We start from the raw sequence: 27,732 nt of genomic DNA on the forward strand, positions 1-27,732 counted from the left end.
CTGTTCTCTCCATTTCACAGAACGCAGCACTGCAACTTTGCTTGCTGTCCTGTGTGAAATGTTAGTAAATATACTCTTCCATGTTCTTGGGAAGAAAACTGATATATCCCATTCCACAATAATAACCATAATCCACATAGATAATAATTCCCTCTTGTTGTGGGAAGAGCTGTAGCAGGTGTATACCCCCTCAAAGATTTCATGGTCATCTCATTCAAACATACAACATTTGGGGGCAGATTTATGAAAAGTGGTGCCGCACCTAGTGCAGCACCATTTTTCATGCACCCTAGCGCCTCACTAAAGCCACCATGTGTATGCTGTATTTAAATATGACCAACCATGGCGGTAGTCCGGGGTAATTGCGTCCACATTTTTTATGCTAGTCTGGCGCTTTGCAGGATTAGCGTAATTTTTACGCTAATCCTGAAAAGCCCCAAGAGGTCCATTGAAAACAATGGGTGCCTCCCTCTAGCAGGTTTTAAAAATGCTGATAAAAATGACACAAAGAAATCTCTTAGGTTTCTTTGCGTCATTTTTTCACCCCCCCCTTGCGCCAGAACACCCCCCTTGCATACATTATGCCTGGTGCAGTTTAATGAGGCACAAGGGGTTACAAAGTGGCGCAATGCAATCTTTACACTACTTTGTAAATATGGAGCAGGGTTTTTGGCCTTCCAAAGCCACATCAGCATAAAATAAATTACACTAATGTGGTGTTGGAATGGAGCTAGGACCTCTTAAATCTGGCCTTGATATTTAGTTACCTTCAAACTAGATCACTGTAGGACATAACTGCCAATATCTACCTGATCAATTTATTCTAAATTCGCTTTTTGGCAACATGAACTTCAATTCTGACATTCGTTTGTGGGAGCTTGAACCTGACCCTTGCTCTCTGACTGTGAACTCAACAAAAAATAGTACTTCATGCCCACAAAATCTTTCAACCTCATCTTTCTCTCTCAATTCCTTACAGATGCCTCTCCCTGTTGACTGACTTCCCCCACCGTTCTGGCTACTTAGTCAGCCACCTGGTAACTGCTGCAGCTCTCCACTCCACCTACATTGCCTCGGTAACCTCTGTAATACACACAACTCCTCTGCGCTCTGTATCAAGGTAAACATTCTCCACTAAATGTACCCAGTCTCTCCTGATTGCATCATAGGTTTCTGTCCTCTCATTCTACCCATGCATTATTTTTATCAGATCAAAAGGCTAAATCTGATAGGGATTTCTAGCTGCAGATTCCTTACCTTACAATATTCACAGGAGGCAGACAGGATCTGGAAGATTTATGGGCAGTTCCCCTGCATGCCGGTGTATGGTGCTGTTTTACTCTGGGTTAGCATTGTCCGTGCCAGACTTTGACATGTGCAGTACCTATACAGGCACCACATTGGCATGTTGATGTCTGCTCTTACCCTTTCCATGCCAGATAGCACTGACCAGGTCTGAGCTACCCCTCAGTCATTTTTTGACTGGTCTCTTTCGACTTTTCAAAAACCAAGAAATGCACATTCTTTTGGCCAAGCAAGATATAGAGAAGATGCCTGCATCAGAAGTAAGTTGTGGTTGTTATTCCTGCTACTTTCTGATGCCAAAGAAGGATGGAGGACTTCGTCCTATCCTGGATCTGTGCCTTCTCAACCTCTACTTGAAAAAGGAGAAGTTAAAATGCTCACACTTGCCCAAGTTTTGTCTATCCTAGACCTGGGAGACTGCATGGAAGTGTTAGACTTATGGGCGCATATTTCCACATCACCGACCTGCCGGCCCCAGGTGCTATCTGCAGTTCACGGTGGGCTAAGAGCACTTTCAGTTTGCTGTGCCATCTTTCGGCCTTCCCAGCACCCCAGGGTGTTCACCAAGGGGATGGTGGTGTCTGCCAGTTATCTGTGGAGGTCAGGGATTTCAGTCTTCCCCTGCCTTAATGACTGGCTGTGGAGGGCGAGCTCAACCCAGGCAGTTGTCACCCACCTTCAGACTACGGCGACCCTCTTGCACTCGCTGGGGTTCACTATCAACATGCCGTAGTTGCACCTGACTCAATCTGAGACGCTGCCTTTCATCTAAGCTGTTCTGGACACAGTGCAGTTTCTGGCCTATCCTCCCAAGGGGAAAGGTCAGGAAATTCAGGCTATGTTTCCGATGTTTCAGCCGCTATCTTGGAATTTTGGTGAGACTGACTCTGAGGCTGCTAGGCCTCATGGCCTCCTGCATCCTGCTGGTGACACATGCCTGCTGGCATTTGCAGGCTCTGCATGGGGTCCTGAAGGCCCAGTGGGTGCACCGTCTAGGAAATTTCTCCAACATGGCCCAAATCTCTGAGGAAGCTGCAAAAGATATGGAATGGTGGCTAATGGACTGAGACTGGATCAGTGGCAGACCCTTCTCCCTTCCCCAACCTCCTGGACTAGGGCGGCAATCTGGAAAAGGCAGAGATCAGAGGACTCTGGTCTTTAGCAGAGTCCGAGCTCCACATGAAACTGTTGGAGCTTCAGGCAACTCACTTGGCATTAGAAGACTTTCTTCTTTCGATCAAGGGAAGGTTGGTGCAAGTGTTCGCGGATTACATCACCGCCATGTGGTACTGAAACAAACAGGGCGGGGTGGGGTCATGGACCCTGTGTCACGAGGTCCCACACCTCTGGACATGGCTGGAGCGCCAGGGCGTTTTCCTGGTGGTTCAGCATCTGGCAGGATCTCTGAATGCCAGAGTGGACAAACTCAGCCGAAGATGCCAGGCGGATCACAAATGGCGTCTCCATTCGAAGGTAGTGGAAGGTCTCTCAGGAGCAGGGAAAGCCTTGGTTAGATCTGTTCGCTACCACCAAGAATGAGGAGTTTTCAAGATGATTCTTGCTCGGAGATGCTTTTTGTCTTGAGTGGAGCTCTGGTCTTCTGTACGCCTTTCTATCAATACCACTCCTGCCCAGAGTTCTCGAAAAGATCAGGAACAACTGGGCCCTTGTAATTCTAGTGGTTCCGGATTGGGCACGGAGAGCCTGGTATTCCGAGCTGTTGAACATGACCATCAGTCTTCCAGTCAGGCTGCCTATTTGGGAGGATCTACTGTCACAGCAACAGGGCAGGGTTCTGCACTAGAACCTGTGCACTCTCCATGTACATGCGTAGGAATTGAGCGGCAACAGTTGACAGCTTTTGACTTTCTGCCTGAAGTCAGTGATATTATTGTGGCAGACAGGCATTCCGCTACCAAGTTGGTTTACTCCTGCTATTGGGATAACTTTGTGTCATGGTGTATTTCCCAGAAAGTTGAACCCTTTTCTGCACCATTATCCAAGATTCTTTTGTTTGCCCTATCTTTGGCCAAACAGGGCTAGGCTTTTGGCACCACCAAAAGGAAATCTTTCTGCAATCTCTGCATTCCTGCAGTTGTCGGGCCAACCTTCTCTTTTTAAATCTCCTGTTGTAGCCAGGTTCCTTATAGGTCTGCAGCACGTTTCCCCCAACACCACTTATCATGCCTCAGTGGGACCTCAACCTTGTTCTTACCTTTCTGATGTGTGTGCCATTCAAACCTTTGCTCAATTTCCCTCTTCAGCAGCTGACCACTAAAACTGCTTTTTAGTGACCATTACATTAGCCAGGTAGTCAGTGAATTTTAGGCCCTCTCTATGCAGCCTCTGTAAACTTCATTTTACCTGGACAAACTGGTCCTCCGGATACATGCCTTCTTCCCTCCGAAGGTTGTCACTCCCTTCAATGTAGGCCAGAGCATTACCCTGCTTATCCTCTTTTATCTGCTTCACCCCTCCAAAGTGGAGAGACTCCACCATCTGGCCCCAAAAACAAAAGAGTTCTGGGTGGATGATCAACTCTTTGTGGGCTATGTCAGAAACAAACAAAGGAAGGCTGTGCAGAAGCAGACCATCTCGCGATGGATCGTCCTGTGCTTTAAGATCTGTTACCCATTGGCCAAAAAACAGCTTCTTGAGGGTTTGCTGGTGTTGGCAAACACTGTACCTCTCCTGGACAACTGCCAGACAGTAACGTGGGCAACACTGCACATGTTCACAAAATTTTACTACATGGACAGTCAGGCCCGTCATGATGGGCACTTCGTCCATTTGATCCTGCAGGACTTTTTGGTCTAATAGGGTTTGCAGACCCACCTCTGGAAAGGCATTGCTTGGGTATCTATTTTAAGATAAGAAATCTGCAGCTACAACTCATCAGATGAACAGGTTACTTTCCTTTGGAAATATCTTCCTTATCTATTCGAGACTATCTATATGCAGATTCTTTATCAACCCTCCATCCTCCCCCCTCTGCAAACCGGTTAAGGTGTGAGGGACCAACTTTTGAGGGCCATAGTCTTTTAAACACCAGTGGTCATCATGATTCTATGCTCATGAAAGTAATTGACATCAGTGTGCTGAGGGGGCGCCTACATAACACATCATTTCCATAGCGAATGACACGGAGCCAAATGACACCATCTACCAGCATGCAGGAGTACTGCTCAAAAATCTTCTGGATCCAGTCTCACACCTGGGGATAGTCTAAGGTAAGGATTTACCAACTGTAAATAACTTGTTCTTCGGCAACTTATGAGACACTATGACCTTTGCCTTCAACACCGCTAATTCTTCCTACCACTAGACAACTCGCTTCTTCCTCCACATGTGCTCCTCAGGTTGCTGAGTACCAGCGATTTTTTTCTACAACCGCTCAAAACGCTCAGACCCATATTTATACTTTTTTAGTGCCGCATTTGTGTTGTTTTTTTACGCAAAATCGGCGCAAATACAATTGTATTTTGTACGTTTGCGCTAAAAAGCGGCGCAAATGCGGCGCTAAAAAAGTGTAAATCTGGGCCTCAGTGTGCAATTGCTTTCACTGCGAATGATGGCACTAAGGTTTTCTAAACCGAGATTCAAATGATTAGAACTGTTCAAGTGCCCCATCACCAGTCCTTTGTCTAACACACTGTTTCCTTTCTGCCTTCTTTTTAAAAATTGCATGCTGAACTTCTTCCTGTACTCCCTACTTCAGCTGCTCCTGTGCCTTGCCTTATCCCTGTTCCCACAAAAAGATTAAAACACCCTCCACACATAACACTCCCTAATCTGACCCGATCTACAACATGCCAGCCCTCTCGTGCTCCAAAAGCATCAGTGTCAACCCCATACAGAAAAATGGCTTCTGCTGTCCTTTTCAACCACTAACACTGCTCTTTCCTCCCCTTCTTCTCTAAAGCTTTTCAAAGTCTGATCCATAAATTACTGGGATATTTCCTCTCCAACAATAACAACAGAAATTCAGTTTCCAAAGAATGCAGCCCACAATGACAGCTCTCAAGAACTTCTTAACTTTCCTATCCTCTGACCACTACTACCAGCTCTCTTCCTTTGCCATCCATTGTGACCTCTCTACACCCTTTGATATAGAACACTACAACTTACTCAGACTGGGTCAAGCTTGATTATCCTGGTACTGTAGTTGCCTAACCTTCCCTCTGCTTTGCTGGTCAGTTCAAGCTTGTGTCCTTGAAGCTCATTCTGCTCAGCACCCTTCTCAAGCACCCATAACATAACTGTAGGAAGCTGACTACCTATGTAGAGGTCCAATCGACCCTTATTGGCTTACAAAGCTTAAATTAATAATCCCAAATGCTCTCTTTTGTGGTAGCGTGGGCGAGCAGTTTAGGCTTTTCAGATGATGGTGGTAAGCATTTGTTGAAAACAAAGAATCAATAAAAGAAACACACACTCAAGAAGAAACTCAAGACCAATTTAGAAAAATAACATAGATTTTTATATTAATTTAGACACTGAGATCTTCAAGATCAGGTAAGTGCTTTTCGAGTTAGCAATATTTCAAAACTTATAAAATACCGCTGTCAGATTTGAAAAATGAGATACTGAGCCCCTGTAGCAGCCGTGCGCATGAATGAGGTGCTGTCCGCGGACTTTACCATACAGAGAGGGAGGGACGTTGTCTCCCTTACTCTATGCTCTAGTATTGGAAACCTTAGCCTGCCTGGTTCGAACACAACAGAATATTAGAGGATTTTGAGTGCCAGGGTCACTGATCGCAGAAGAGATCTCATTGTGCACAGAGGATATCCTCCTATATACTAGCCGCCCGGAAGAGTCAATCCAAGCGACATTTCAGACATTTAAAAGATATGGTGCCCATTCAGGATACACCATAAACTGGGATACGTCTGTTCTTTTCCCCACAGGTGGCCACCTGGACCCCTCCCTACTTCCTGGGAGACTACTTTTGGACCAAGACGGTTTCCAATACTTTGGAATTTATGTGACCCTGAATTGAGAGAGAGCTTTAGAGTGGAACCTTCTCAAAATACTGGCAGCATTCAAGACGGGGGCAGAGTGTTAGAGGAAACTGCCCATAACAATACTAGGAAGAGCCATGTTCAAGATGGTCACACTCCCAAAATACCTGTACACGCTCCAGAACACATTTTACACCATATCAGAGGAGATTCTTGTGAAGACTGATGAGGAGCTCCGAAAACTACTATGGGATGAGGGTCATCCTAGAATAGCACTTAAGACATTACAAAGGAATCGGTACAATGGGGGAATCGCCCTCCCAGACATCCGAGCCCATCATTGGGCATCACACCCCCTGGTCATGAACAATTGTTTCCACAACCTGTTGGACCACCCGACTTATGCGTTAGAATGACTCCAAAGCCACACTCGTCCCTTCCATCACTATGTCTATGGAGGGAGAGGGGCAGGCTGCTCCCCGTGACCCGGATAGTGCTTGAGTCCTGGGCTAAGACAAACAGATTTATTGGATGGGAACACAGGGTCACCAGGGTGAATACATTGTGGATGAGGACATGCCTTAAAGAACAGCGGAAACTCTGAGGGCTCCAGAGCTGAGACCTAATCAGCATTTCCATTGTTAGGGACCTTATTGAGGATGGGGATTTTATCTCCTATAAAACACTCAAGAGAGACTATCAGCTCCACGATACACAACATTACCAATATTTGCAACTTCGGCATGCATGGAGAGCAGAGGATATAGAATATGACATACCGGAGTACACCCCTCTGGAAGGTAGGATACTAATGGGTGAATTGACGGAGAAGCCGACTCTTGGATATATAAAACCATCACTAACAATGCACTGGACAGCCTGCAAAATTGAGGGCTAGGTGGGAATTGGAACTGGGAGACCTATGTAACCTGGACTAGGAAGCAACCCTAATGCACCTGAAGGAAGTGGCGATCAAGTCGTGAATGCAGCTTATTCAGCTCAAAACTCTGCACCGGATCTATTTTGATTGTGCACAACTTCATTTAATTGGGAGGGCTGGATCCCCAAAGTGTTTGAGATGCAGGGGAATTAGAGGGGATGTTTTTATACACCCTGTAGACTTGCCCAGTTATACATGCTTATTGGGAAAAAGGCGCTGCACGAGCTGTGTGGGGCAATAGGGATAACACTCCCTGACAAACCCAAATATATTCTATTGGGGATACGTACTGACTTCAATGCTCCCCGAATAAAGCTACTCTTCTGTAACTTGGGTCTGGTAGTAGCTAAAAGGGATGTGTTGAAGTACTGGGGAGTCCATGAGCCACCAACCATGAGGGAATGGGCAAGGGGATGGACCTCTATATAGCTGCTGAGAAGATCACCTACAAAGCCAGAGGGTGCCCACATAAATTCGATAAGGTCTGGGGCGGGTGGATTTCATATCATAGCCTCGATGTCCCCGAGGAGAAGCCGGAGTCCTCACCGATATAAGATAGATGCTTGCCTCAGTTGTATCGATTGTATCATCCAAACATATCTATACTATATATCCACTCCTACTATAATGCTGTGGAAAGGTGTAATGATTGTTGTCTGGATTATTCCTACCTGCAATGTTGATTTACCATCTACGTACACCAGTTTGTGTACCTTTGTAGTGTTTCTTCAAAATCTAATAAAAATATGTATAAAAAAAGATTTGAAGAATAAACCTCAAACGCTGCAATGTTTTCCTATGGGAAAAAACATACACTGCATAGGGTCACTAGCAAACGAATTACAGCTGTGATCTTCTGGGCTTAAGGTAAGTAGAGGCCAAGGACCTTAGAACCACCAGCAGTGTTAGGTTACCTGTCCTAGTGTGTCTGGGTGCAGAGGTGCTGGTTGCAAGGGTAACCTCGAACACTACCACCGAAATCAATGCGGAAGAGTACCTGTAGAAAATAAGCTGTAAGTGGGGACTGGGGGACCTGTCTGGCAGAACCCAACAGGGGGTCCGGCTTGTGGGGATCTCAGGTCTTCAGATACACTGTACATTCTTTGGAGCCCAGGCTGGTGAGCTCGGGTGCAGAGGTGTTTTGTCCGGCAAGTCTCTGGCATTAGAGACTCTCACTTCTTGGGGTTGACCTGGAGATAGGGGAAAACAAGACATTAGGGCCACTCTCTGTGCTGGCCTTGGTGATGCTGATGTCCCTCGTCAATAGGTGGACTTGGCGGTGTTGGTGTCTGGACTGGACACTAAACAAGACTTGGTGTTTGCAACTGGTTAGGGTACTCTGGGTATTGGTGCAGGGAGGCTCTGGGCAGGCTCAGCGTCGTGAAGACAGGCTAGGTTGACAGGGCTGCACTCCTGGGCACTCGGGATCCTACTCCTGCTGAGTTGCTCTCTTGGTGGACCCGATGATCAGGAAAATGGAGAACCGGACAGTTGTGGTTGGTGCCTGGTGGTGCATGGAAGTGGCATCTCCACTCCAAGGGAGATGCTGACTGGGGGGCAAAGTGCTGTCAGTCCTCTGAGGCTCTGCGTGGATGCACAGCTGCAGGACGAGTTGGATCTTTGCAATTGCTGGGACAGGAGTAGGCAGGCAGGTTTTTGTGCCAAGTCACGTGCATCTCAGTTCCTGATGTTGTCAGGGGGTCACCTAAATACTGAATTTAGGGGCATTTATGGGAGTGTAGGGCAGTAGCCAATGGGCTACTTACCTCTGGGGGGACTACACCCCCCATATGACCACTTCCTGTGGAGAGTGGACATAACCCTATCCCGGAGCTTCTAGTTTTACCAAAAACAAGGTTGTGGAACCCTTCTTTCATGGACCACATCAGGCAGCCCACCTTAGGGGTTTTACTAGCCTGGAGGTGCAAAACATCTACTTGGATAGCTAATTTCCCACCTGTCCTGGTGCCAAATGGGCCTCACTGCAGGGGGCGGAATCGCTCAGGTCTGGGGGAAGTTGACAGGGACCTTGAAGTCACTGGCCTGGGTATGTAGATTCACTAGCCATCCTGCTGGAGGAGGTGATAACACCTTCCTGTGGAGCTGGCATTGTTTCTGGTCTCTGAGAGCATGGGCTCTCACTTCCAGGGGTCAGAAATTCATCTGTGGGGCAGGCTGGTCAATAACAGCAAGACAGCACACTAAAGGACTTGCAGGTTTTCAGGAGGGCACCTGTTAGGTGCCCTCTTGATGCCGTTCATAATAAATCAAATACTGGCATCAGCATGGATTTATTAAGATGAGTTGTTTGATACCAAACACCATAGGTTTCAGTGAAGCCATTATGTAGCTAGGTAACTCGTAATGACCAGTCCCAGTACATACCTTAAGGTGGCTTCCCAGGTCACTTGCAATGTCTAGTAATAAAACTACACACCACAGGACATGTCTGCTAATACAGATATGCCCTCACATGTATTATAATGTACCCTTCCTTAGAGCTCTTAAGGCCTTTTGTAGGGGTGGCTTACATATAAGACATGCAAAGTATTTGGGTACTGCACACAGGATGTGTGCAATGTTGTGTTTTCACAATGGTATGAACCATTTCACATTTTCTGGGATGGCAGTCTGCGTGTGTTGTTGTGTGGGCCCCTCAGGGTAGCACAATACATGTGGGAGCCCATAGGGATCCTTTTTAGTACCTATGCCCTAGATATCAGGGGTACCATTTACTAGGGACTTACAGAGGTGTTAAAGTTAATTCTTCTACACCCCGACCTGGCATCTTAGCTCAGTCGACCTCGCCCTCGCAACCGTCCCGCACGTCCGCAGAACTACAACCGGCGGTAGATCATTCTTGCACCTCGCTGCCAAAACGCGGAACACTCTTCCCACCCACCTGCACCAGACAAAAGACCTCCTTACCTTCAGGAAACTTCTCAAGACCTGGCTGTTCGAGCAGTAGCAACACTCCACCGTCCCCCCAAGCTCCTTGAGACCCTTACGGGTGAGTAGTGTGCTTTACAAATTCCTGATTGATTGATTGATTGAATTGGGTTACAATTGGGTATGTCGTTTTTAGGGGAAAGAAAGCTGGCACTGGACACTTTTCAGTAGGCTTCAGTGCACTGTCAGAGTCGGAAAACCAGCATCTAGTAGTTCAATTTGAGGCAGAAAGTGGGAGACATCTGCAAAGAGAAGTCGATTTTCACACAATAATACAGCACACGCAGCTGCGGTGCATTACATTTCTTTACAAAGCCACACAAAGCAGCACAAATTGCCACTCACATGGCTTTGCTAATGTTACTGAAGCAAGGACAATGCACAGGATTGATAAATTAGAGCCCTTGTGTTAATCCTTTTGAGTTAATTTATTTGGGCATTTGGACAAACTGTGACCTGGAGCACTGGAGTGTGCTTTCTGAACCACAAGCTAGGGCACTGTGGGCATATAATGAACATTATGAGGGGGGCGAGGGGGACTATACCCACTGGACTGCCTAGCATCGAAGAAGGAAACAAATACAGTGGCAGAAGAGAACAATTCGAGATCCAACTACTAGATGGCACAATAATACACACCATATGAATCTATAAACCCACAATAAAAGACTCCCATATACAACAAGCATTGGCAAACCTAAAAGTCCTCTCCGAAGGGACCTTTTGGCTTTACTAATGCTTTTTGGTGATGTTGTATAGCATCAGCAAAAAGCCTTTCATGCAGAATCTGTCAAAAGGCACAAAAGGAAAAATACAAATGCGGCAGATGCTGGAGGCTGAGTCACTCTGTAAGAGTGCCTTTGTTATGAAGTATATGCCACAATGCAAACACATGCACACCTACAAAATGACACTGGCACCATTTTTTAAGTTACAGATCGAAGATGGATCGGTATATTTATAACACTTTAATTGGAAAGGCCTGAAGTAGCTTTTGTGTAAGGTGGAGGGGATGACAGCCAGCTGCTGCAGTACCCTTACAAAAAATCTAACATAAAAATCGACGATGGTGGTGACGGGGAAGGGACAGCGGGGAAAGCAATAGGGACTGGGTGGGGTAAAATAAAAATAAAGCTAGGTGGGAGTAGGAGGAGAAACGCCGCACTCAAAGCAGATAGCAACAAAGGGGGCAGGGGAAGAAGCACACAAGTGAGAGAATAACATGGAGACCAGAGGATGGGAATTTGGCAGGGAAGAAGGTCAAGAGAGGGAGAGCTAAAAAAACAAAACGTTTCTTACCTGAAGGTGTAGTTTTGAAGCTTGAAGATTTTCTGGATTCACATGCTGTGCATTATTCCGCCATCTAGTGGTTGGGTCCAGATCAACTACTATTTCACTTCCTAAAATATTTGTGTCCATCCTCTATCTCTACTTTTGTTTTTTTGTTGTCGGGCATTTGGTGTTTTGTTGTGACATCATCACACTTCCTCCGGGTGCCCCCCCCTCCAGTTCGCCATCTTCAGATTCTTTTTGTTTTCTTCTCTCCATCATTTTGGTGGAGGTGGGTGGGTCGCATGTGAATCTTTCCTGGATTCACATGCTGTGCATTGATTTTAAAGCTGTTTTCCTTTATTGTGGTGGCTGAGTTGAAGACGGATATTAAATTTGAAGATAAATTTCTTACCAGTCTTTGGCCTACCTGAGTTTCTTTACTCATTTGTATGTCAATACAATAAAGATTTGCAAAAGTATGTACTGAAGCCCAAGTTGCTGCCATGCAAATTTCTTTTAATGGTGTGTTGGATATAAAAGCTACCGTTGCTCCCTTCTTCCATGTAGAGTGCGCTCCTGGAGCTCTAGGTAAGGCTTTCCCTGCATTAATTGTGCGATCCATCTTGAAATGGTGTTCTTTGATACTGCTTTCCTCTTAAAGTTTTTGGAGAAAGCAACAAACAATTGCTGAGATTTCCTAAGAAGCTTAGTTCTCTTTATGGAATACATGATGCAACGTCTTGTATCCAATGTATGTAGGCATCTTTCTGTATGCATTTTGGGGTTTTGAAATAAACCTGGTAGTTGAAGAGATTGATTAATATGAAATTGAGAGGCCACCTTTGGTAGGAAATGGGGGTCTGTTCTCATGACAATTCTGTCTTTATGTATCTGGCAATAGGGTTCTTGAATAGTGAGTGCATGTAACTCGCTTACTCTACGTAAGGAAGTAATCACCACTAAAAAAAGCCATCTGTAACATAAACATTTGCAATTTGTGTAACGACTCAAATGGTGTATCCATGAGTTGAATAAGAACAAGCCTCAGGTTCCATGTAGGCACTGAAACCCTCCTTGGTGGTGCAATCCTCTTCGCTCCTTCTAGGAATTGTTTCACCATTGGAGATGTGAAAAAACTTTTTCCCATTTGACCTCTTGTATAAGCAACTATTGCAGCTAAATGAACTCTTAAAGAAGCACAAGTAAGTCCTTCTTGTATTAACGAGTTAAATATTTTAGAACTGGTTTCTCCCTTGTAATCGTTTTACAAAAATTTTTCTTTTTACACCATATTGTAAATATTTTCTATTTTGCCATATAACATTTCCTTGCTAAGGGTTTTCTAGCTTCTCTTAAAAATGCTAATGTGTCTTTTGGTAGTTTCAAGTGCCCAAATTCTATGTCTTAAGGAGCCAAGCTGCTAATGTGAAATATTCTGGCTCTGGATGTAAAACCTTCCCTTTCCCCAGGTTTTGTCTTTTTGGCAGGCGTTGAATATTCCCCTGTGCTAACTCTATCAGCCCTGAATACCATGTTTGTCTTGCCCATTGTAATGTTATTAGAACTAGCATCATGCGGCTCCTCTTGCATTTGTTGATCACCCCGTGCAATAGGGAAATCAGTGGAAAAGTCGAAAGGGCTTTCCCCTGAGATTGCGGATATTGTAGTTTGGATTTCGTGTTCCACAGGGTCGCAATTAATGGGGTGCTCCATGCTTTTGAAAATATTGTGTACCACCTTCTGTTTCACCTTCTATTCGTGTGAGCCCACAGCCAACCTACTCACCTCTCTGCCTCGCAACTTTCCTTTCCTAGTAAGTGAACTGCTTGAATCTCTATGTCTCTCTGGCTCACCCATTTCCGGATCTGTTGAGATAACCTTGGGGGAGGGATGATTGTTTTCCACCCTTTTTGTTGATATAGAACATTGCAGTTGTGTTGTCCGTCTGAATTAGAGATTTCTTTTCGGGAATGTGTTTCTGAAACGCTTTCATGGCTAACCAAACCGTCTTTAGTTCCAGACAATTTGTGTGGTGTACTGCGTCCTGATTGTTCCATATCCCTCTTATCTTTAGAGTGCCCATATGAGCCCCCCATCCCATATCTGAGGCGTCTGTCATTATGGTCACTGTAGGAGTTGGTTGCAGAAATAATCTTCCCCGAGTAATGTTTTTCCTTTTGAACCATGCCATTTTCTCCTGAACTTTCTGCGTGACAACTACTAGATCTTCCCAACTCCTCGTCGCTTGAGACCATTTATTCTGAAGACATTCTTGGATTGATCTCATATGTAGTCTGACATGTGGGATTATTGAATTGCAAGATGCCATCTTTCCTGATGCTTTCCTGATTGTCCTCGCTGTCAGAGCATGCCCCTTCTGGCAACGGCAAGTTTCTTCCAACAGGAACTGAATCCTCTTCTTGCTGGGGAATGCTTTTGCTTGAAATGAATTCAGTCTTGCTCCCAAGAACACCTTCTCTTGTTCTGGTTCTGTTGATGACTTCTCTATGCTTAAGAAAAACCATAGAGTGTGTAGTGTTTTCATTATGTTCGAAATGTCCTGTTTGCGTTTTTGATAAGAGTGTGCTCTGACCAACCAGTCGTCTAGGTAAGGATACGCATGTATCCCTCTCCTTCTGAGGTGTTCTGCTACCACTGCTAAACATTTTGTGAACCCACTTTGGTGCTGATTTTATACCAAAACCCAGGAATTTGAATTGGTAGTGTTTGTTGTTGACTACAAACCTTAAGATTTTTTTGTCTTATGCTTTCTTTGGGATGTGCAAGGAAGCTTCCTTTAAGTCTATAGTTGCCATGTAATCCCCTTTTTGAAGTTGGGGAATAATTTCCTGTACTGTTGTCATTTTGAATTTTTGAATCTTTATGAATTTGTTGCTGTATCTGCGGCCTAGAATTGTACGCAAAGAGCGGTCCACTTTTGGAATTAGGAAGTATGTTGAGTAATTTCCCTTGTTGATATATTGCTCTGGCACTTTTCTATAGCTTGCTTGTCTAACAACTCTTTGACTTCTTTTAGGAGGCAATTTATTTCCGCCTTCCAATGAATTATTTTCTTTGGTCTTGGTGGTGGAGGTTTTAGTAGTTCTATGCAAAATCCATATTTAATTATATTTAGGACCCATTTGTCTGAAGTTATTTTCCTCCACTCCTGGAGAAAAAGTCATTTATTTGCCGGTGTTGAACTTTCTCTTCCTTGTTTGACACCTGGCTCTTATTTTACCCCTGTATGTATGTCTTCCCTGATGTTGGTATTTCCAGCTTTGCTGTAAGGTGTGCTGACTTTGTCCTCCCGTGGAAGCCCTAATGAGTACTCCCTGTCTGAAAGGTACCTTTTGAGGCTGGTCTGCTTGATGGAAAGGATCCCCTCCGAAAACTCCCTTGAAACTGCAATCCTCCCATAGATGTTGCTGTCTCATTGTCTCTTTTTAATAGGTTGAGGCAATCATCCACTTGATTTCCGAATAACTGCTGGCCATTGAAAGAGGTGTTTATAATGTTTGCTTGCATTTCTGGTTTGAACACCAAAAATCATAACCACGATTGTCTTCTTAATGTAACCCCCATCATGAGTTGGCAGCTAGATGTATCTGCTGGATCTAATCCAGATTTTAAGCAGGTGTTTGCAATGTTCTTGCCACTGTGGACCAGAAATTCCTCCCTGCCCTGGTCCGATACATTTGAGGGCTCCGTGGGATTCTCTTTCATGGGTTTTGTCTGCGGACAGCGAGCGTTTCGACACCAGGGCCCCCTTTTGATTTTGTAAGTTTGATTTTTAGATTCGATAGATCTAGTAGAGGCCTGAGGTTCTCTTACCTCCTTGCAGCTCTTCTTCAGCCCCTCCTCTCCTATCTCCACAATGTCTTGATCGTCTTCCAAAGTCTCACCTTTGGCGCCCTTGGCAATGTTTTAGTCAATGTCGCTGGAAAGGCCCAGATCTCTTAAAAACAGTGGCAATTTTTTACCCTGCCCTGTATGGTATGCCATTCTTTTTTTATATCTTATTTTCAGAGTTTTCTGCAAAAATACTACTCAGGCGAGACAGTCCTCACTCCGGTGATCGACTGGAAGGCAAAGATTGCTCACCGCATGTTTGTCTTTCTGGTAGTACTTATGGTGACAAATTTTATAACACTGAAACTTAGTCTTTTCCATCACGCCACGCGGGGAGCCCTCCGTTCAGGCATTCTCGGGGGTCCTTTGGTGGAAAAAAACTGAAACTCGTCGTACTCACCTCATGTGTTCCGCTGTGTTGTTTTTCCTTCAAATATCTCCTACTCTGAAGCTTTCTTCTTGTAATTCTTCAAAGTTCCTTGTTAAGCTGGAGACGTCTCCACGAAAAACATCCTGACCCAACGGCAGAAAAAAAGAATCTGAAGATGGCGAACTGGGGTGGAGACATCTGGAGGAAGTGCAACGACATCACAACAAAACACCAAATGCTACTGCTGTCGACGCCCAACAATAGCAAAACAAAGTAAGAGATAGAAGACGGACAAAAAAAATTTAGGAGGTGAAATAGTAGATAATCCGGACCCAACCACTTGATGGCGGAATAATGCACAGCATGTGAATCCAGGAAAGATTCCCGCTGCAAAGCACATGCACTCTCATAGTGTTTACCTGAAAAGAAAAGAAATACTTCCCTAACAGTGAGCAGTGGAAGAATGCATTTCAGCCAATCAAAAGGATAGTAAAGAAGCCATGCTGCAGAGGAAGGCCAAACAAAAGAAGAGGAGGCAAGCCACTGAATGAGAATCAAGTACATGAAAGTTACAACAAAGCCAATCAGTGGTAAGCAGTGGGTAGGCAGTAAACCTACTGTAAGTTTTTGGGAAACCCCAAAAAAGTTATTTTGCATCCCGACAACTTGTGCTGCCTGTTAGAGGACAGCAGAAAAAGGTGCATTTTCTCAATATAAATTAATGTGGATATGGTGGTTACCAGTATATTTAGATGCAGAAGTGCCACATATCTTGTGTATGTTCATTCAGATGTCCTGTGCATGTGTTGATATATACATAAAAGAAGTACTATATTTTCCTATGTATTTAAATGCAGGGATGCAGTTTACCTGGATACATATGCACAAGCATGTCCTTCGTTTTACTGCATATGTGGATTAAGAAGCATTCCTCTAGGTGTGTGAATGCATGTTTAATAACAGATGAGTGGAGCTTGTCTGTATAAGCATGAACATGCGTTACTGTACATGTGCATGTTATTCTCTACATATATACAGATAGACTGTATGTGCCACTGCAAGAACAGCAGAAACATTGTGCCTGCCTGTTTGTGTGCACATGAAGGAACTGCTTCCCTCTATATTTAAGTTCATGTGTGCTGCTTGCCTTTATGTGCTGCTTTGCATGCACAAAGCTGTTTGCCAGCTTATGTGCATGCAAAAGTACCACCTGAATTTGTTAGGGTATACAGATATGTTGTTTGCCTTTACAGGATTATGCAACAGTGCTCTTTCACTCTTTATGAATGTACAGGCGCGCTGCCCCTGGACATCCATAAAGATGAGCCATAGCTGCCTGTGGATATATAAGCAAAAGTGCTGTTTGCCTGTGTATGGGCTTAGTATGTGTTGTTTGCCGGTAAACCTGCATGCAAAGATGTGCTGTAAATATGTGCTGTGTGCTGTATATGTACTTGCAGATATATCCCAAGTTTGATAGATGTAGACAGGCTCATAGCATTTTCCTCCATAGACTGATACCTGTGTCAGGCCGGCCATTCCCTGAGGAGATACAGAAGCCAAAGGAGCCATCTGCGGGCCTCCGTAGCTCGAGGAGGGATGTTCCATCTGAGAAGACTTCAATTATTCTCCCGACTGCACGTGCCTGGTCTGGGGCGCCAATATCTTCCACGCTCAGAGTGCGCCTGGGTCGGCCTTCACCTTTCCTGTGCCCGGAGAAGAGCAGAGATCATTAACAAACATCTGTAAGCTGCCAATGACGTCAATCATTTCACCCCAAAAGGCTGCCCTCCTGACTCTCCTACCTCTTCTGCTTCTCCCAAAATCAGCACCCATTGAACAGGATGCCCAAGAACTAAATTATTGCTCATTCTTTCTTGGCAGAGATTGGGAAGCCAATTTAAGTCCTGATTAACGATGAAGTCTGACTTAGGAGCCTCACTTAGAATTGGGTGGTATCGGGATTACCTCTCGAACACTGGCATGCTCCGTTTGTCCAACCCCTGGCTCCTCCGCCTCATTCAGAGGTGGAAGAACTGATGTGTTTGTGGCATCAGAGTAAGCTGCCCTTCTGGCGGTCAGAGAATGGCCTCAGAGGCACAGCTCTATTTAGAGCAGCGTGTACAATGTTGTTCTGCCCAGCTTTTTTCGTGCACAGGACCCCTGTAACAAAATTACAGTTCTATGCATGAAAAAAGCTGACATGTCACACAATATTTGAAAAGAAACTCCCAGCATGTATGGGACAAAGTTTTTTTAATGAAAAACATTGCTTTGGGAGTCTCTCTTTGAAAAAGAGCATGGCGCGTCATCATCGAACTTTTTTGGGGGCAAAAACGCTCCCACCGTGTAAACTAAAGCGCTTTTATCAAAAAATCGTACCAAACAAGACTGGAATTCGAGATAGGGCATCAGCTGCAGCAGGACCTCCCCCTGGAGCTCTAAGTGAGGAACTGAGTGCTGCAATGAAGAGGGGTCAAATACAAGATACAGAACTCTGAGGAAACTTTCTCCCAGACATACATAGTACAGAGCCCAGCTGAATGACACACAGCAAGTCAATTGCCAAACCTGTGTTAATTACAGCTAGGAGTTCGCATACCGTGACCCAGGTTGCACAGCGCCTCATTACGAGTGCCATCATTTTTCCTCCACAATATTGCTCCCTTTACCGGCCACATCGGAATTACTGAGGCACTCAGCATGCAGTCTCTCGCCTCACTTAAGAGTGTTTGTCCGACTCTTGTGAGAATGCAAAGCATAGTGAGGGTGGGTCACTATCTCCAGCTTAAGGATGCTCTTTTCCCATCCGTCTCTTTTATCTGATCTCTAAAAAAGCAAAAGGTGTCCCGTTAATCTATGTGGGGTTTTCCTCAATGTCCCTTCCTGTGCTTGGCGCTGCACTCCACATCTCCCTGGGGCCTTCCTAAATAGGGCATTTCTTTATCCCTATACCTATCACTTGCTCCATGACCCTCAAGAGATCCAAGCAGGTAACAACTCGATCGATCGGTCTTCCCTGATCCGTGCAGGTTCTGTGCAGAGGCCGACTTTCTCAGCTGACGGAAGGGTGCAACCTGAGAAGAAGATGGATATGTTACATGACAGCACAAACTTACGATGGTTAAATTGGCAAAATATTCCAAAGTTAGGTTCAGTTTTCTACACATTACAGATACGAGTTATGAGAAGCTTCCACTGGCACTAGGTAACCTCTTACAAAAAAATATACTCAAGGGTGTAACTCTGTCCGCTGCAGCCCTGAGTGGACCTTGGCATGGCCCAAACAGGAGACAAATGAAGTGGCAACGACGGGGCAGATGCCACGAGCAAACACAATTTACACAGTTTTCGACCTTATGATACACCTGACTATGTCCAGCCTGCTTTTGCAATGACACTGCCTTCTACTAACTTGCATATGGTCAGGGGGATTGGACCATCTACCAGACAACGTAAGGCATGACGTTCTGTGCCCCCTTTAGAGGCATGCAGATGCATGTGACTCCTTCTCACGCAGGGAGAAGGCTACAGGAAGATGCACCTGCACTGTAGGGGCTGAAGTCGCAGGCAAGAATGATTAAATGAATGGGGAAAGGTGGGTAATGTGTGCTCAATCGTGCATTATGTCAATGGAGACATTAAGCATAATATATGGAGCATTATGGAAACTGGTAATGAGCAGATATTGGGCCAAAACAGAGACATGAATGCAAACTGGACTGTTATAAAACTGGTAATGTGTGCAAGATAGGTCATTATGCATAAGATTAATATACGCATGGCTGTTCTAGGGTGGTAAACTGTGGGAACAACCAATGCATACTACACATTTAACTACATTCCAAAGTAAAACGGGTGGGAATCCGAAAGTTTTATCAAACTTTTCGGAAGTCAATTTTCCCTGGAATCACATTCTAAGGATGTAACATAGGGCCATGCAACTGTAGCTATTCATGTCTCCAGCACTGAAAGTCCTCTCTGGGGATACTGCAGTATCCACCACTGGTCAGTACCTCTGGAATGAGATAGGATTTGCTCACTCAGGGTGCATGTGTCTAGGACAATGAAAAGGTTTTTGGTGTTACAGTTGGCATAGGCAAGAAGAAGTCAGTGAGAATGAAGGAAATCTTTGGCGCCATCTAAGTCAATACTCTGGTGTCCAGAAAAGAGGTGGCCTGCATACTCTGCACTTAATGGGAATGTAACTGGAATCTTGTTAGTCATAGGATTTAGATGATCCCCCATCTGAAGGTCTGGTGAGCATCTAGTACCATATTTGTTTGGGCTCTAATTCAAAATCTACCTATGCGTAACGAGAAGTGAAGTTCCCCTCGAGAGGAAGAAATCAAATCTTCCCTGTTGGAAGAAACTGCCAGCATTCTGAAGAATCGCTTTTGCTCTCTTCAGCAGCATATTTGATTTCTTTAATAGTTCTGCGTTTGGAATTATTGCAAATCTCATACTTTTAGGTCCTCATCGTTAGATAGAAGATAATGCAGGTAATGTACGTCTTTGTCAGGTCTATCCAAAACAGGATTTTATGTGCTCAGTTATGGAAAAAACTGAAAGCAGCTCCTTCCACCTCAAAGATCAGAGATGGGGAAAAATAAACTGAAATGTATCAAGAAATTCAATATTCTGGCTTGGAAAATACTAAGTCAAGACTCATTACATATTGAAATTTCATCCCGGCATGAAAACGTAAACAACAGTCTTCTAATCCGAAGGGATCCCCAAAAATCTAGACTATGTTGTAAAATGTGCCAATATTATCAGATGTATTCAGTACTGGGTATTTTATTCACATTATTTGAATATTACTATTTACACAGATGGGAATGCTGAGTATGAATATATGAATTTGAAAATCAGCACTTAAAGAATATTTCAAAGTGTAGCCAATCCACATTATTCAAGTTTTTTTTTCCATCTCGGCAAATGAGTGGCGTGGTCTCGAGCTCCTTGCTGAGTTGTTGGATTCTTTAGCTGCCTCTTGATTGTGGGGATCCTAACTTGAGATCTTGCTCAAACTCTATTTGTTTAACAGATAAGTAATACTTCTTTACAAATGCTACTTTGACCTTTCACAGAAAATGCTGCACTATTTTCTAAAACTATCAGTTTCCAAAGTTGACAACTGAACATCAGGCTTCTGCTTTGTGTTCCTTCTTTTGGGCTACTGCTAAGTAATTATTATCATAGTAGAGAAAAAGAATACAGCGTGTTCTGCCACACATGTTGTCAGGGGTACATCTAGAGTATCCACTTTTGTAGACTATCCAAAGCATGAGGAAGAGAACTATTAGCCAAAGAAAACTTTACTCCCGGACGCTCTAAGATTGCATTAGTGGAAGCTTACTTTATTTCTTAGAAAGTCCAAATGAAGCCAGACTGCACGTATTCCATCATCAATGGTGGACAGACCATATGCCAGTCCCCACAATCTTAGGAATAAAATGCACATATTCGATAGAAAGGAAAAAAATCACTGTTTACCTTGAGAGGAAAGATAGCAACAATTCAGTCTTATCAGGCAGGTAGCATCCTCCTACCTCTTATGCAAAACCATAACTACTAAAAAAAAACAAGGTAAACAGGATTTTGCATTAAAAATGCTCTTTTGCAATTGGCATTATCGAGGAGAAATACTTTTAGTTCTCTGTTCTTTTCTGCTTTGCACGTGTTTCTGTATTGCACAACACACATACAAAGTAGGAAAACTTTAAAGTTAGTCTAAGAATATTATTTTGTACTGGAATGGTACCCTTCCAGGACAAAACATATGTTAGACATCAAGTACGCACCTTTGCACTAAGGTGCAAAATCGGTGTGGGCGGAGCTGGCAGCCTGAGTACGCGCCAGTGCTGGGGAGAGAACAGGACGGCGCCATAACTCTTTAGATATAGCGCTGTGTTGCTCTCTCCGTCCCTCACAATACAGCAACCAAAAAGAAGACTCTTTAAATCTGTTGATTCCTGAAAAACAAAACAGTTTAGACAGGTGTTCCCCACTAGACATGCATTTATTGCCTCTACCCAGGTCATAAACCAAAAAAACTCTTAAGATTTGTACAACATTTTCAGCTAAAACTCTCAATGAACGTGAGGGGGGGCTTCTCAGATGGACTAAAAAAACATAAGGCTGATGAACATCCCTTCTCAGTGGTAGAGTCTGAGGCAAGCTCTCAAAAACTCAGAGGTAAAAGAACACCGGAAGAAGGCCATATTCTGCAGAGGCACCAAAAAACGAAATTGGAATCTAAAGATCGATCATTTTGAGAATCACAGGAAAATGTTGCATAAAGTCTGTGAAAATGCCTGTTCAGCTTTACGTCAACGACCGACCCATCAGAGAAACTGCTGACAACTGAACCATCTAGAAAAAAACAGGTCTACACAGCCTTGTCAAGGAAGCTCTGGTGCATGACTCGTTGATAACAGTTCCGCTGATGACTACACTGTGAACAAAGGTCCATTCATATAAAACAAAGAAAAGGATCTGCTGAAGCCACGTCTGAAACACACTTCTCCAAGCAAATTTACACCTCTACCACCAACTAAGCTTGACATTGAAACAGAGGAAGATTCAGATCCAAACAACCCTCATGGAGCAACGTTAAGGCCAGGTCAAATTATAGTTAAATGTTAAGATACAAACGGGGAGAAAGTATATTCTAGATAGCCGGAACCTTTTCATTCCAGCTATCAAAAACAGCATTGAGAAAAAAAGAAATACTATGACAGATATTATGCTCCTTGTGAGAACAAAATGGTTACTTACCAGTAGGTGTAGATTTGCAGCGTGATGAGTTTTCTGGATTCACATGCTGTCCATTATTCTGCCATTTAGTGGTTGGGTCCGGAATTGTGTCTCTTTCTTCTTCTACTTTTTGTTCCTTGTGGAGGTCATCATTGCCCACTGATCACAAGTTGGTGGTAAGCCCATCCTCTCTGTGACATTGGATATGTGCACCGGAAATTCCTGTCTGTGGTCGCCAGCTTCAGATTCTTTTTCAGCCTTTGGAGACTTGTATTTATTCAAACTTTTCCCCTCTTATTACTGAGTTGTTGGTCTTACCTGTTTACCCCATTTTATTTCTCGGGAGGCAGGTGGGTCATACCTGAATCTAGAAAACTCATCAAGCACAACTACTAATACTAATACGTAACAATTTTGTTTTTTCAGCATGAATTGTTTTTCTGGATTAACATGTTGTGGACTGAATTTGTAGCGACATCTGTCTCCTTCAGGAGGTTGGGTTGAGATGCGCTTGAATTTGCAAACAGGTGTTTTAGTATTCTTTGTCCAACCTCTACTTCCTTGGGTATCTGGATGTCCACACAGTAATGTTTAGTGAAGGTGTGTGTGGAGACACAAGTTGCTGCCATACAAATGGGCTTATTTGCCTGGAAGAACAGTGCTGCTCCCTTTTGTCTCACAGACTGTGCCCTGAGCTTTGTAGGTAAGGGTTTCCCTTCTTTTTCGTGGCATGTTTAGATTGTTTTTACTATCCATATTGAGATGGATACTTGGATTACTGGTGTACCCTTATTTACTCTTGCAAAGGAGAGGAAGAGTTGAGTTCCCTTTCTTAGGATCTTTGTCTCCTGGAGGTAGTGCTTGCGTGCCCTTCGCATGCCCAAAGTGAGTAGTATTGTTTCAGCATGTGCTTTTGGGTACTGAAAGAATGCTGGCAGTTGTTTGATTTGGTCCATATGGAACTGTGACACCACCTTAGGTAAAAACTGAGGGTTAGGTCTTAGCACTACCTTACCTTTATATATTTATAGGTAGGGCTTAATGTGGTGACCATTTGCAATTTGCTGACTCTACCTGGAGAGGGGATGGCTTTTAGAAAAGCTGTTTTTAGCATGAAGAACTTGAGTTGCCATTTGTGCATGGGTTCAAATGGTTCTGTCATCAGTTGAGTGGCAGGGTGTTTCAGCTTCACATTGGTGTTGGTACAGTCCTTGCTGTGGCTACTATTTTTGATTCAGTGCTTAATTTAAGCCAGTAGTTTCCAGTGCTTGGCACCTGCACTAAATTGTAAACACTGGCACTTATGCCACTCTGCCACATGGTGGCGCTGTTTAACTAATTTAAAGAAGAGCAGAACAACTGTTGGAACGCCCCCTTGCATACATTATGCCTGGCGCAGGCATAACGTGGCTCAAGGGGTTACAAAGTGGCGCAATGCATGCATTGCGCCACTTTGTAAATCTGGTGGGTGATTTTGGCCAGGTTGGGCCAGATTAGCAAGAAAAAAAAATACGCTAAAGTGGTGCAAGGAGGCACTAGGCCCTCCTAAATCTGGGCATTAGTGTTTTAGCATTTGGGAGTAGTTGGTTTCCTTGCCGGACCAGTGTATTGACAGGGTATTCCCCATGAACTGGAGGTGTGGGTACCTAGACGTAAAGTTTTGGCATTCTGCATTTTTTAGGCTTGTGAACAGGTCTATGCTTGGGGTGACCCGGCCCTGGAAAATGTTCGCCTGTGTTATCCTTTTTATGGGATGTATTTGCTTGCCTGATTAGTCTTATCGCCACCAGGGTTGAGTCTCTATGAATTGCCATTTCCATATGTCCTATTGATATTGAAAGTTGGAAAGATCTTGTCCCCACCTGTTTGCTGAGGTAGAACATTGTGGTCATGCTATCCATCAGGATTTTTACTGCCTTTCCTTTTATGTGTCTAAAAGAATTTCAGTGCTAGTGACACTGTCTTGAGCTCCAAGAGGTTTATGTTTTTTACCGCTTTCGTTGGGCTCCAATGTCCCCTGATCTTTAGGCCGTTTATGTGCACTGCCCACCCTGTGTAGGATGCGTCCGTAGTGACCATCATTGTGGAAGTTGATAGCTTAAAGGTTCTCCCCAGGGTAACATGTTGCATGTTCCACCAACTTATCTCCTTCTAAATTCTTCCTGTGACAACCACTAGATCCTCCCAAGTCCCTATGGCTGCTGACCATCTGCTGTTCAGCCACTCCTGAATTGGGCACATGTCTAGTTTGGCGTGTGGTAGGAGCTGGATGCACAATTTCACCTTACCTATTAGTTTCATTCCTGTGCTCACTGTCAGAAACTGACCCCTTAGATGCAGACGAGTATGATCTGTTAGTGGTGTTACTCTCTTGAGCAGTGGATAGGCTCTTGCTGTCCTTGAGTTCAGTGTTGCTCCCAGTAACACCGTTTCATGTCCCAGATGTGGGGATGACTTTTCAGGTTTATTGGGAACCCTAGATTTTGCAGTGCCTGAATCACTGCTTATATATCTCGTTGACATTTATGTCTTGTGTTTGCCTTTACTAGCCAGTTGTTGTGGTATGGGTAGAATTGTGTGCCCTGCCTCCTAAAGTGTGGGGCTACTGCCGCTAGGCATTATGTGAACACCCTTGGTGCAGACTTTATGCCGATGGGAAGTGCTTTGAAGTGGTAGTGTACCTTGTCTATGACAAATCTGAGATGCTGCCTGTGACCCTGATTCATTGAGATGTGTAGGTAGGCATCCTTTAGATCTACCATGGCCATGTAATCTTCTACCTTTAAAAATGAAATGACCACCTACAGCGTTGTCATTTTGAATTGTTGTGTTTGTATGAACTTGTTTAGGTATCTGAGGTCCAGGATTGGCATTAACGTCAGATTTTGTTTTGGCACTAGGACGTATGATGAGTAAATGCCTTTCTTAGCTGCCGTTTGAGGGACTCCTTCTATAGCTAATTCTTAAAGAGATCTTTCACATCCTGATATTGCTGTAAGATGTCCTCCTTTGTATGAGGCCTCTTCTTTGGTGGTACTGGTGGAGGCCTATGGAGGAGTTCTATGCAGTAGCTGTGTTTTATGATATTCAGTATTCATTTGCTTGAGGTGATTGACCCCCACACTTATGCAGGAATCCCACTGATTCCCTCCACAGCTGTTTTGTGGTGGGAGTGCGACCAAGTGAGTCAAGTGCTTGTTGGGGCCCCCTCTCCCTCGCATGGGTTAACCCCTCCCACTTGCCTTCCCGCAAAAGGGCTCTTGTGCTGTATACTGCCATTGGCATTCTGTCTGCAACGTGGTTGGCTTAGCGGATCCCTGTTGCTGAGGGGGTGTGCTGTTTTGAAAGCCTTCCCTGTCTTCTGCTCTTTTATTTGGCATGCTTCAATGCTTGAAAGACCCATGGAACTGCAATGTCCCCATTGCCTTTGCTGTCTCATTGTCCTTTTTCATCTGCTGTAGTGCTTCACCCACTGCCATTCCAAAGAGGGCATCCTCATGAAGGACATGTTGATGGAAGATGCCTGCACCTTTGTCTTGACCCTGACACTCAATTGGGTATGCCTCCTGAGGATTGTCTCGGCACACATTTGCTTGCTGGCTGTGTCTGTTGCATCGAGGGCTGATTTGAGACAGGAGTTGGTGATGTTTTTACCCTCTTGTACCACTGTCCTGGCCCTCTTCTTGTACTCCTCAGGGTGATGATGCATGAGGCCCTTGATCTTGTGCCACTGCTGGTGACCGTAGCAACTAAGGAGGGCACTGGAGTTCACAATCCTCCACTGGTTTGCTGCTTCTCTCTCCAGCTTTCTTCCCAATAGGTCCACCCTCTTGCTCACCCTGTTTGGTGGTTGCTCAATTTATGTGGGGGCATTATTTCTCTTTCTTCCTGTTCCCACAATGATAAGCCAGCTGGCACGTTCCCCATGTTGTAGATGGAAGCCTGTTAGAGGACTGCTTGTACTTTGTCTAGACCCATGGAGTCACAGCCTTGGCTGATTCTCTGAATGCCTGCTTCCTTTGGTCGAGAATGCTGGGCAGCATGGGAAGGTACGAGTTCCTTTTATGCAATGGCATCAGTGTTTCGAGCAGTAACCAGGAATCCTCTATTTACTCCTTTAGTTGCACTCCATAAGAGTCTACTGCTCTCTTACTGAGTGAATTGTAAATGAAGAGGCCATCTGGTGAAGAAGGCCTCGAAGGGTAACAGTGTGCACCTTGCTTGGGGGATTCGGTGTTGAGGTGTTGCCAATTGCTTCTCTCTCTTGAGGATAGTTGAGGTTTCATCCTCAACTATGGTAGTCGAAAAATTCCTCCTACTCTTCTTCTTGGGGCTCTGGCATAGAGGAAGTTTCAATAGTCGGTTGTTCCCCTTCTCCCTTTTCAGCTCTGAGGGTTCTGGTGGTATATCGAAACCCTTAAGGGACTTGTTCAAGTCCTTCTTCCTCTGTAGAAGAGTCTCCATTTCAGCCTTGAGCTTCTTCCAATTGACCTCAAGTACCCGTTGTTTGGCATTTGTTGTCATCGGTGCCTTCTTTTTCCAGAGTCTGTGACTCGTTGGCCTTCTGCTTCTTTTCATTCACCCTCTCTTCCATACCTACCGGCGTCAAGGGTGTCCCGGAGGTCTACCCCCTTCAGTGTCCCTTTTTTTTGTACTCACGAGTCTCTCTGTGTTTCTGCTGTCTGAGTATTTTGACTTCAAGGCTGTCCAAGCCTTCTGGCTGGAACATTACCTTTTGACACTTTCTGCGCTAGACTTCGATCTCAGCTTTCCTCAGGGCTTACAGTGTCTTGACAATGATCACTCTTTCCTTGATGTCCAAGTTTCATCACTGGTCAGTTTGGTGCTGTTGATGCTTCCCTCTTCCTCATCGCTGGATGGGTCCAACTCCTTTAGGGAAGGTTGCTGCTTCTGTGTGTTGGTCATAGAGTAGTGTACTAGATGCTGTCTGTGCCCCACCTTCAGCATTTTGGTCTGAAATTCCATGCAAGCCTTAAAATATTCGCTGCTATGATCCCATGGAAGACACATTACAAATCATTTGCGGATCCTTCTGTGCAAATTGTGGTGGCATTTGGGGCAGAATTTAAAGGGGATAGTCTCCCCTTGCTTCCACACCTCTGTAAATTCTCTGGCCACAAGCTCCTGGTCAGATTAGTCCCCTTTAGTGATGAGAAAGGCTTCTTTCTCTCCTTTTGTGGTCACTTATGTGTTCCAGTGTTATTTGGCCTCCAGTGTTAAATGCTGTTAGTCTTTCCATTGGTGTTTTGTTCAAAGAAATTGAGAGAAAACATCTGATTGTTGGAGCTCCTCCATCT

General features: G+C 44.5%; 1 protein-coding gene across 2 annotated transcripts in view; it reads right to left on the bottom strand.

Annotated features, from left to right (window-relative positions):
* Positions 1-27,732, bottom strand: part of KIAA1614 (KIAA1614 ortholog) — a 248,508-nt gene that overhangs the window by 1,453 nt on the left and 219,323 nt on the right. For both annotated transcript variants that reach the window (XM_069232075.1, XM_069232076.1), the window contains exons 8-9: positions 18,608-18,729; positions 17,174-17,358 (exon numbers count right to left, since the gene is read on the bottom strand). In XM_069232075.1, coding sequence (XP_069088176.1) covers positions 17,174-17,358; positions 18,608-18,729 — 307 coding nt within the window. The remainder of the gene's footprint in view (positions 1-17,173; positions 17,359-18,607; positions 18,730-27,732) is intronic.

This window comes from Pleurodeles waltl, chromosome 4_2, assembly GCF_031143425.1.
Source record: "Pleurodeles waltl isolate 20211129_DDA chromosome 4_2, aPleWal1.hap1.20221129, whole genome shotgun sequence".
NCBI lineage: Eukaryota > Metazoa > Chordata > Amphibia > Caudata > Salamandridae > Pleurodeles > Pleurodeles waltl.